The sequence below is a fragment of the Dendrobates tinctorius genome, unplaced genomic scaffold, assembly GCF_039654945.1.
Source record: "Dendrobates tinctorius isolate UK_male_01 unplaced genomic scaffold, ASM3965494v1 ptg000051l, whole genome shotgun sequence".
NCBI lineage: Eukaryota > Metazoa > Chordata > Amphibia > Anura > Dendrobatidae > Dendrobates > Dendrobates tinctorius.
The window spans coordinates 11,312,749-11,325,231 of NW_027361719.1; the positions used below are offsets into that span (position 1 = coordinate 11,312,749).

Genomic DNA, 12,483 nt, shown 5'->3' on the forward strand with positions numbered 1-12,483 from the left:
TGAAGCACAATGAAAACTGCTTTGTGTTCCCTGTGAATCAGAAATCATTCAGTGTTACAAGTATGCACCTGGAAGAAGACAAGAAGAGAATCACCCTTATTTAAACACAGCCATTTAGTATTGTATGTAAATGTCACAATCCTTGTACATTGATGCCTTTCTCTACAGATACAAACATCTATCTTCTATGGGACCCTTAAAAGGGGCCCGAGCCACTTGTTCCCATCTCCCCTACAAAAACCTGCTTAGTATTATGAGTTGCTGGTTGGACCCAACAGTTTTTTTGCAAAAATATGTGAAGGACTCGTCACATTCAGTGTAACGACATTGTTTTTATATGGGTGGTGAGAAATTAATTCAAGGGTTGTTTAACCCCTTCACGACCACAGGTATTTGCATTTTTGCATTTTCGTTTTTTTGTGTTTTTTTTCTATATGATAGGAGTAGTAGTCTCTCATCAGTCGATGCCTGTGACTAGCTTTTAACCTCGGTTCACAGTTACCGTTGAGGGGTCACCATTATCGCCAAGCCTTAGTGAAAACCCGATCATTTACTAAACTTTGCGGATTTTGAGGAAAATGCACATGAATCCATGCCGATTTTGAGATTGGTGGGCATTTTCAGAACAAATTTGCTCATCTCTAGCTACCACTAGCGCGAATACTACCCATGCAGCCTTGTCCTTGCCTTGCAAAAAATGGAGAGACTCCTCATCTCAGAGAAGCTTACAAATCTGAGGCCAAAGAAAGACTCCACCCTTTATCTCTGCTTCACTCAGCCTTGGATATGTATCAATGTGACTCTTGAATGCTTTTGCATTTTTATCCATTGCATTTACAAAGTTCTTCATTAGACCCAACTTGATATGCAATGGTGGTAACAAAATCTTACGTGGGTCAACAAGTGCTTGATGCAGGACATTTTTACTATATGGCTGAAGTGAATGTCAGAGAGGCTAGTCTCTTCTTGTATGACTATGCCACTCAAACAGAAAGCAGAAGTACTTTGTACATCCACCCTGGAGACCAAGTAAGGAGGCCAAAACCCTTAAGTCACCACAGAGGTAACACAAATGTTGGTCATAGTTCAGGCACCTCAACAGCTGTTCATGTTGTCATAGGTTTCTTTGATGTGGACTGCATAATTAACTAGAATCGAAGGTATTATACAGCAAAACAGCTTTTTATGCTTGTTTTGGACAAATTGATGAAGACACTCCATTCCTCTGGATTATGACTTATCTTCAGAGCTTCCTTTAAACTGTTGATGTTGTTGCTGCATTCCACAAGATCGCTCTCCATGAAGAAGTAATGGGCAAGATCTTTATCATGGCTGCAAAACATAGAAATCCAAACATCGCCCACTAGGAGATTCCACTGCTGTAGCCTGGAACCTACGAGCTTAGCATTACTCTTGGGCAGATCCAAATGTCTAACGAGATCGTTCAGTTCACTTTGTGTTATACAGCAGCAAGTAACAATTTGGGCATCTCAAGTGACATTTACAAGTCCCCGCGCTCGCACATTTTATGGCTGTCTAACAGCCATGAAGCATGCAGGTGTGGGGACTCGAACATGTCAATCAAGCACCTGCGCTACTCAGTGCATACCCGAGCACCTGAACTCGAGTAATGAGCACTTTTCTCATCTGTAGTACTTACCAAAAGTCCAAAGGGCAACCAGTACCCTGGTGATGGTTTATTGGACCCCCAAGGCTCAATAATGAGTTTAGGTGGCAAAGTCTAATCCATCTGATCAAAAAGTATAGAAAAGCTAAGGTTTTAAGAATTCTTGAAAAAGGTAATGCTGACGATGATAAAAAGAAGCTTGCTGCACATGGGGCTACGTAGCTGCAGACAAATCAGAGTGCTTATGCTGACCTAACTACTGTCAATTGTGCCTACAATATGAGCATACAAACTGGAATAAGGTGCAAGAAAACACAGTGGCCTGGTCTGATGAATCATATTTTCTTTTACATCATGTGGATGGCAGTGAATATGCATCTCTTAGGCTACTTTCACACTTTCGTTTTTTTGCGCTGCGCACCGTGCGCAGTGCAAACGCACATAAAAAACGCATCATGCGTTTGTGTGCCTTTTTTGTGGGTTTTGGTGCGTTTACCATGCGCACGTATGCGCACCCATAGTCTATAATGGGTGTTTTGCTGTAAAAAAAACGCATTTTTGGGGCAAGTCGGACGCACAGAAAATGCAGGATGCGCCCGAGCGCACACTACAAAAATACGCATGCACATACAAACGCGTACAAGCGCATGTGTATGCGCACCTATGCGCAGCCATGTAAAAGATAGGGGAAAAAAAGCATGCTTTTTTTGCGCTAAAAAACAGCACAAAAAAGCGCAATGTAAAACCAGCCTTACCAGGGCTAGAAATTGCACCAGGATACATTTGTGATTATGGCAAGCTAGAGCTCTCTGTAATGTATGCTGGGAATCCTTACCGTATAAAACATGGTCAGAAAGGAAAGTATGCAAACTGGTAGACATAATCTAATATATACTTACCTTGTAATGTCTTCACATCCTGTTCCGTCCAGATGTGTCAAGATGCCAGAATTCCAAGCGGCGTAAATTCACCGACCGCCATAATGGGACACCCAAGTGATGGGTGTCTCAATATGGAAACTGCTGGTGGTACCAGCTTCTTGCGCAGTATCACCAGCGGAACACCATCGCACCACACACACACACACACACACTGTATACGCCGTACACACCACACACACTGTTTACGCCATACGCACCACACTGTATACGCTGTACACACCACACATACACTGTATACACCGTACGCACTACACACACACTGTATATGCCATACACACCATACACACACACTGTATATGCCGAACACACCATACACACACACTGTATATGCCGAACACACCATACACACACACTGTATACGCCATACACACCGTACACACACACTGTATACGCCATACGCATCACACATTGTATACGCTGTACACACCACACATACACTGTATACACTGTACGCACTACACACACACTGTATATGCCGTACACACCGCACACACACTGTATACGCCATATGCACCGTACACACACACTGTATATGCCATATGCACCGTACACACACACTGTATATGCCGAACACACCATACACACACACTGTATACGCCATACACACCGTACACACACACTGTATACGCCATACGCATCACACATTGTATACGCTGTACACACCACACATACACTGTATACACTGTACGCACTACACACACACTGTATATGCCGTACACACCGCACACACACTGTATACGCCATATGCACCGTACACACACACTGTATATGCCATATGCACCGTACACACACACTGTATACGCCATACGCACCGTACACACACACTGTATACGCCATACGCATCACACAGACACACACTATATATGCTGTTGGGATAGACAGGTCAAACAAGAGAGCACAGACGGGAGAAGTCAGCACATGGGGAAAGAGAGAGTGGATAGATGGGTGAGCACATGGGGGGAGAGATTCTCAACGCTGCAAATCCTGCCCCCATCGTGACATTACCGCCCTCCTGATGGGATAGCATCGGACCTCCATCTAGTAAATACATAAGAAAAAAATACAATAGGGCAGATGTAACAATACTGTCTTAGACATAGCTGAAAAGGTTTATCCAGGACATTTTTTTACTATGGACCTAAAAACTAACAAGCAGGTAGTTGCTAACAAAGGCATCTAGCCTTCTGCTTCGCCCAGCTACAGCACATAGCTCTCAACGCCAGCAATACAGCTGGTCATCATCAATAGAGCAGCTCTTCCTCTAATGGGCTGCTCTGTCTATGGGGCGTGACTGCCGGCATCATGCTTATTGCCAGCCGGCTCTCTGTAGCTAGGTAGTGGAGAGCCATTTGTCAATTAGCATGACATTGGCAGTGACACTCCATCAACAGAGCAGAGTGGAAGAGATGCCGCTGACCTGTCGATGTGACATCAGCAGAAGCCTCTGAATTGCCGGCAGGTGTAGTCTGCGACCGCTCTGTGGCGGCAGATATCAGCACTGGGCACAGCAGGCATGTAGGTGGGCCCCTACTAAAAAAAAACAGTCCTGGATAAACCATGTAAACCCTTCACCAGACAGGCAGTCTATATATCGGACTTTTTCACGGTGGCTTACACTGTGTGATGGATTAAGCATATGTTGCTAGACACTGGTCTTTAGGCCCAGTTCAGACTTGAGTGAGTTTTATCGTATGCAACATCAGAACTAATTTTTACCAGGATTTTGGAACCGACTTACATCAGTGTTTGGTCAGTTTTTATCATCAGTTTTTTTCTCAATCTTCTCCGATAAAACAGCAATGAAAATCGGACAGCACATGGATGGCCTCGAGTGTTTTCTTTTTTTTTCAGCACCTTTTACTTGACTGTAGGGGAAAGCATTTTGGGAAAGACCATGCATGCACTTTTAGCATCCCAACTTGACAAATAGTTCGGTCATATCCTTTGTATTATTGTGGTGTAAAGCACGCCTGTACACCGATGATATTTAGTCGCTGTTGCAGCTTATTAGCATTACAGACTTTCATATGGAGAGGGTGTAGATAGTAAAATGCAGATATTCATTCAATATTTCAAGTATATGTATATTTTTATGTTTATTGCTCCCATACTAAACGTTTTTCTTAAGAACCCAGAACTTACTGAACTTACTTATGCTTCTGTACATGTTGGGGTAAAGAGTAACGGGAAATAACAGGGTAAAACACAATGACCATAACTTCAAAGAAAAAAGAGTCCTATAGAAAAGGAAATTGAAATGGAAATTGAAGTCATTTCTCAAACTCAGACCTTAAAGAAATGTAAATGACCATAAGCTGTATTACAACCCTCCTGATTCAAAGGCTCCAAATCTGGCGGCCTAAACTCATCCACGTATTGCTTCCTTCCTTTCTCTCCTCTCTTCTTGTCAGTTTCCATGGAAACTGAACAGTGGACGCAGTCTCTTGTTTCAGTATCCATGGAGACTCGGAAGTGCCCTGAAGTTGGGCGGTAACCAGTCATGGATGGAGGGTGACAAAAAGAATGAAGTCACCACAGACGCTGACAATGATAGAAGAAGGGAGGAAGCTAATCAGAAACACAATTACTCTAATTCTGCCATTTCATTCATCACAGCTGCCTCCCCGACAATATATTGTTACCGTTTAACCTGAGCTATTTCATTTACAGCAAGTATACATTGGCAAAAAATACACCGGAAAGATCTTAAAGAGGACCACACACCAGTCCGGGGCTGACCTTTCATTTAATAAAACAATGGATAGCCCCAGGTTGGTGACTTTTCTAAATGTAATCCAGTAACAAAACCTTTAAAAAAAGTCTCTAATGTCTCATAAAAGCCCCTGAATCTCTAGTAATTTCAGGCCCGAACGTCAGAGTTTTGGGGTCTCAGCATTAACCTCTTCACTCCACGGCCAATTTCCATTTCCGTTTTTTCCTCACCTTCTTCCTAGAACCATAACTTTTGAATGACGCCATTCATTTTACCACATAGTGTATAGGAAAATGGGAAAAAAAAATTCCAAGTGTGAACACATAGTGAAAAAAATACAATTCTGATTGGTTTTTTTTGGAATTATTTTTACGGTGTACCTTTTGTAGTTAAAATGACCTGGCAATATGATTCTCCTCAGCATTTTGGTTACGGCAATATTTGTCCGTTTTGTTTTTTTTATTTTAGTGGTGGAAAAAAAATCAGAAGTTTGTAAAAAGACGTTTTTGGGTTAATGTGGACATTTTCCCAAGACACGTAACATTTTAATTTTTTGATTCACTGAGCTGTGTGAGGGCTTATTTTAAACGGGGTGAGAGAACATTTTTATTAATACAATTTTGGGATAGATGTGACTTTTTGATCGCTTGTTACAGCATTTTTGATTTTTTTACCTCAGTATATGTAAGCCATAACAAGGAAGGGAACAATCAGAGGAAAAGTATAATGGAAACACGTCACCACTCCTGTAGTTTTCACCCACTCCTGGCTTTGGCTTACAGATACTGAGGTAAAATACTGATCACATACTGAACATGTGCACGTGGCCAAAGGCGTCCTACACACACTCACACTCCTATAATAAGCCTAAGGCCGGGATCACACACAGCGAGATACGGCCGAGTCTTGCAGGTTAAAACCAAGCTCTGGCGCCGGCACTCCGGAGCGGAGCGTGCGGCTGCATAGAAATAAATGGAGCCGCACGCTCTGCTCCCGTGTGCTGACAGCAGTGTCGGGTATTACCATGCGAGACTCGGCCGTATTCCTCGCATGTGTGATCCCGGCCTAATAGAAAAAAACCAATATCCAGAGCATGCTGTTTAACACCATTAGGCCATATTCATACATTCAGTATTTGGTCAGTATTTTACCTCAGTATGTGTAAGTCAAAACCAGGAGTGGGTGATAAATGCAGAAGTGGTGACGTGTTTCTATGTCATGACTGCTATTCACATCCAGCCGGTGTTACCGGAGGAAGATCGCCTGAGGAGGACTGAACGCGTTTCGAACAGCAAGCAGAGTTGATCGACTTTGGTCGGATCGGGTTTCGTGAAACCCGAATGAAACAAAATTTGAGTCGGATGAAACTGGTCCGACTAGGGCAAAAAAAGTCGGAGTTTCATCCTCTCAATGCCGACTTTTATTCCCCATTGACTAGCTTTGGGGTCGGGTTTCAGACGAAACTCCGACTTTTTTTGCCCTAGTCGGACCAGTTTCATCCGACTCAAATTTTGTTTCATTCGGGTTTCACGAAACCCGATCCGACCCAAGTCGTTCAACTCTAACAGCAAGGTGTTCTTAGACTCCAAGTTAGACATGTTTTTTAATTGGAATTAAATAAAGAATGATAGAAAAGGGATACATGGATGCATTCAGTATATGTGTCAGGAATAGTAATGATTGAACGTGCACGGATAAGGTGTTCTCCGAGCATAATTGTGTGCTAACCGAGTGTCTTCGGCATGCTTGAATAATACATAATAATAATAATAATACTACTTGTATATTCGAGTTCTCGCAGCTGCATGTCTCACGGCTGTTTGATAGCCACAACACATGCATGCATTGCCTAACAAACAGGCAGTCGAACAGCCGTGAGACATGCAGGTGCGGGAACTCGAATATATTATTCAAGCATGCCGAAGACACTCGGTTAGCACACGAGCATGCTTGGATAACACCTTATCCGTGCACATTCGCTCATCACTAGTCAGAAACTTTCAAACAGAATATATACAGGCCTAGTAAAGTTATCTTTTTAGCAAAAAAAACTCATCTTTTTATTCGGCTATACTTATAGCTCAATGCTGTTGAAAAGCAAATCAAAAGGTTTTCTATTGCAGTCCAAGCTATTTGTCAGTGACCCCACATTTTGCTGTATGTTTCCCCTGGGTGTGTGGTATATTTCTAAACCCATGCCCAGATTTATACTTTTCTTCATACAGTTGGATATTCTGTCTGTTGTTCGTAGAATGGTGATATTAAAGTGAACACCTAAAAACTCCTGTAAATAGGGTTGTCTGTTTTTTACAGTATCTTTTACTAGTAAATTACCCCAAAGCTCATCTGAACCTACTGTGTACCTGTGTTAGCACCAACACCGATCACCTGTAATATATAAATATATAGGGGATCCTGATACACAGATATCCACCCAAAGAGGAAATTTGTGTTTTTTCCTACTGTAAAAGTTAGATCAACTGATCCAAGGTAGATTGATTTTAAGAAAATCCTTCTTTCGCCTGGATTGTCTTCAGCGGTCATGTGGGTTATGTGATGACACACAATAGTGAGTCTGGAGGAACAGCGGTGGTTGGAGAGGTGAGTATAAGATATTTTTTATTTATTTAATTATGCCACCATGGTGCCATTGGATATAATTTTTAAAGCTGGGGAAAAAGAACTTTTATTGGATAGATAAAAATAGGCCAAGCATGGCATAAAATAATTAAAAATAGCACTGCTTATCAATTAAATCACTTCCTCGACAACAATCACAGAACTGAAGACAGAGATTGGCTGCAGCAATTATTTGTGTCAATATGGCATCATCAATGCAGCATAGTAAGCAAAAGCTGGTGGGGAGTAATAAAGCAGCTGCGCTAGTGAAACAGGAATTCAACAGGTAATTATTTTATCACCCATTTTTGTTGCTGATTCCAAACAACCTCTAAAGGTATAACACAGCGGCCATTAAAAACAACAGATGTTGTACAGGATCCTCCAGAGTGAGGGATGCACTTTTCTATTACTCTGCACTGCGCTGGATACTTGTCCGAGGTTCCAGGGACACGGTCTATTAACCCTGAATTCTCTAATAGGGCATTTAGAATTGGCAGTTCTAAACCAGGCAATGTCTTTCCAAGTTAGAACTTAATGTGGCTGTTCGGCTTTGTGCGCACTGGTGTCATGGCTTCTGTTTGTGAATTGTCTGTTTTCTAATGGATCCAAGTGGTTCATGAAATAAAACCAAAATGGCAGAAAATAAAGTCTTATCCATTGCTTACTCTTGGTTTTCTACAAATTTTTGAAAATATATTCATCTTTGCAGAGATTTCACAATCCCTATTGTCTTGTTCTTTACCCAGGTGATCAGTTTAAGAAGGAGATAAGTGTGGAAGGGCAGAGCTACCTTCTGCTGATCAGAGAAGAAGCTGGAGCTCCAGATGCTAAGGTATTGTGACTTCTGCTTGATTTTAGTATAGGAGCATATGGATGATGAAATACGCTGGCAAGAGAGTAAATAGGAATAAATGATCATAGATCTAGGATATAAGTACATAGATTTGAATATTCCAATAATCTACTCCAGTTCATGCACAGTACTCATACTAATAACATAATAAAAATGAAATGTTACATTTTAAATTAAAATGTATTTGAATTGGAAAGTGAACAGAGGAAAAAGAATTCATATAGAAAAAGAAAAAAAAAATGGGGGAATGTATGCAAATGTATACAAGTCTAACCGCTTGGCGACAGCCACCATATATTTACGGACAAAATGTACCATCACTGTTTGGATCGGGGATCGAGAGCTGAGCCTGCACCAAACAGCGCAAGGTCTGATCTCTGTTAAACTGCCAACAACCAAGAGCATCTGCTACCATCAGAGTGAGTCAATGGGCTGCCATGGCCACTTTGTACCTACTAAACTCCTCTATGTTTGCCACGTTATGATTCTAACAGATTGGGCTACTTAGAAGAATGTGAATTTCCCAATACCCTGCAATAAAACAATATTACAGTGTATTATATAGGCGATCAATCAATTGCAGATTCAAGGTCCTTAGAGGAATTTATTAAAAATCTAAAGAACATTAAAATTTCCTCTTTCTCTCCCATATCTATCTATTATTTATCTATCTATCTAAGGTCCCCGGCTTGAGATTCACACAAATAATAATTCTTAAATAGGAAAACAAAACCTAAAAAAAATCAGCACTTGAAAGGTCGGTGAAGATGAAGGTTCAATGTTGCACGTGTGCTAATTAAAGATTCTTCATCTTCATTTATGGTGCTGTCTTTGTCTTTTTTGGGAATCATCCAACCCAAGAAAAGTGACGGTGTATGTCCTTCCTATTATATTAGTGACATATGTTTTAAATATAGCCTTTCGATTCACCATTACTATGAGGAAATCCAATCCTCTGTTACATTTCCTGAAATGTTCTTAGATTACCGTGCTGACTATTTCCAGTGTTGGGGATGTTACCTATTAAACGATTATTTCCGTAATAGTACAACAATTGAAAGAGACAGAGCTCAATGTGAACTAACTCACTGGCTCCAGAAACTAAGTGATTTTAAAAGCATTTTACAACTAGTCACAGGCGCAGGGGTTATTTAGAGAAATCTCCAGGGACTGGGGAATGACATAAACCAGTGTCTGTAATTCCCACTGACAGATTGCCTATTGATTTAACCTTTCTGGGCTGTACTTTTTAGTTTGCTAACTGGGTGGATGGCGTCATCTTTGTGTTCAGTTTGGAGAATGAGGCGAGTTTTCAAGACATGTTCCAGTACTACGCTCTTTTGGCAAACTATCGAAGTGTCTTAGACATTGCTATATCTCTGGTGGGAACTCAAGGTGAGTGTTCAGATTGCCCAATTTTCACATTTTTTTTATTTAATATTGTATTTGGTGGTAAACATGGGTATAACTACGAGAGTAGAAGGAACAGTATTTTCTATGAGAAACAGCATCCAAGCAGGGCAAACCATCTCTACTGGGTTGAGTATGGAAGAGGATAGTCAAAAATGGCCATAGAAGATTAATGGAAGAAAGATCGCTAGATACCAAAATAATCAAATGTATAGCTTCTATGAAGTGGGGTCACAATCTAAGAGACCTCTTACAATATGTCACTGAATACTGTATAATTAGAGTGTAGTTTTATAATGTACATTTAACTACCGTATATACAGTAAACTGAAGTATATGTGACTTCTGACTTACAGTATTGCTTCTTTCAGATAAAATTAGCTCAAGCAATCCAAGAGTTATTGAAGATGTGCGGGCCAGAGGTCTATGCAATGACATGAAACGTTGTATGTACTATGAGACCTGTGCCACTTATGGGTTAAATGTGGATCGAGTGTTCAGTGAAGGTGAGGAGGACCTTTATGTTTTATTGTCTCTGGTGCAAGATAGGAGGAGTTCACAGAATCTGTGAGAAGTGACTAGCGTCACAGGCTCGTTATCAAAAATAGAGGGGTTGCACAATGTTTTTAAAATTACCGTATTTTTAGGACTTTAAGACGCACTTTTTTCCCAAAAATTTTTTGGAGAAAATGGGGGTGCGTCTTATAGTCGGAATATACATAACAAAATACAGTGGCGGCGGTCCTAGTCTGACACTGCAGGGCAATGCAGCCTCCCTTCCCAGGCTGGTGTGGTGGTCGTGCTCGGTGGTGTGGTGGTGGTGCTCTGTGGTGCGGCGGTGATGCTCTGTGGTGTGGCGGTGATGCTATGTGGTGCAGCGGGGGCTTTGCCGGCATTTGAGGAAAGCCTGGAGGCCCCCGCAGATCAATTGCTGCAATGCAGTGGCCTCTGGGAAAATGGCCACTGGGGGCAGCACAGGCTCAGATTCAGATCTCGGCGGAATCTGCGGGGCCTCCGGGGTTTCACCAATTGCTGGCGAAGCCCCACCGCACCACAGAGCATCATCGCCACACCTGTTGCATAATGCCGGCGGAGCCCTGCTGCACCACAGAGCACCACCACCAAACCTGTTGCAAAATGCTGGCGGAGCCCTGCCACACCACCGCCGAAACAGTTGCAAAATGCTGGCGGAACCACCAGGAACCCCAGAGCACCACCGCCACACCAGCCTGGGAAGGGATTTACCAGAGGCCGCCTCACCAGCCTAGACCACCGAACAACCCCTGTGACCACGCTCCCCTGTGACCAATACTCCACTTGTGCCAATCCTCCCCAATAAGCTGAATTCGGACAGTAAGACAGACCCCCATTAATTTTTTTTTCCTATTTTCCTTCTGAAAATTTGGGGTGCGTCTTATGGTCTGGTGCATCTTATAGTCCGAAAAATACGGTATTTAAATAAATCATTTTAAAAAATGACGGGGAGTCCCCCCATTTTTGACAACCAGCCAAGCTAAAGCATACAGATGGTAGCTGTATTCTCGTACTAGGAATGAGCCATGGATATTGGCCCTGCCCAGCCTAAAAATAGTAGCTTGCAGCCACCCCAGGAGAGGCGGATCTATTAGATGCCCCAATTCTGGTGCTTTACTCGGCTCTTCCCACTTGCCCTTGTGCAGTGACAAGTTGGGTAATATCTGTTAGGTTAATGTCAGCTTGTAATGTCAGCTGACTTCAAGCCCACAGGTTAGTAATGGAGAGGTATCTATAAGACACCCAAATTACTAACCCCATTGTGAAAATTAAATGAAGACACACACAGAGAAAAGTCCTTTAATTGAAATAAACACACAGAAAAACTCCTTTATTTGAAATAAACACTTCCCACTGTCTTTACCCATTTATTAATGTAAAATTGAAAATAATAGAACACTATATTCCTCACCTGTCTGACGACAATATATTTATCAAACGAAGAGGTCAACGCTGCCTCATCTGAATTGCATGCCTGAGCAATGGCATGTTGCAACCGTTCAGTCGTGAATCCAGGAGACACTTAGCTGAGTCTGAGAACCGCTGCCTATTACCGGCAATAACCTCACTAACATCACTGCAGGTCACTTAAGCTGGGCTCAGGTTGTGTCTACTGGATTCAGGGCTAAGTGGTCGCATCATGCTATCATTCAGCCATGCAATCCAGGTGAAACAGGGTTGGCCTTTTCATGGGACAAATGGATTGTCATCGGACAGGTCAGGAATGTGATGTTTTATTATTTTTAATTTTACATTAATAAGTGGGTAAAAGAGGATGGGAAGT

General features: G+C 42.0%; 1 protein-coding gene across 3 annotated transcripts in view; it reads left to right on the forward strand.

The window, feature by feature from the left end:
• Nucleotides 1-12,483, forward strand: part of AGAP2 (ArfGAP with GTPase domain, ankyrin repeat and PH domain 2) — a 472,523-nt gene that overhangs the window by 380,142 nt on the left and 79,898 nt on the right. For all 3 annotated transcript variants that reach the window (XM_073576781.1, XM_073576779.1, XM_073576780.1), the window contains exons 4-6: nucleotides 8,650-8,735; nucleotides 10,010-10,151; nucleotides 10,538-10,672. In XM_073576781.1, coding sequence (XP_073432882.1) covers nucleotides 8,650-8,735; nucleotides 10,010-10,151; nucleotides 10,538-10,672 — 363 coding nt within the window. The remainder of the gene's footprint in view (nucleotides 1-8,649; nucleotides 8,736-10,009; nucleotides 10,152-10,537; nucleotides 10,673-12,483) is intronic.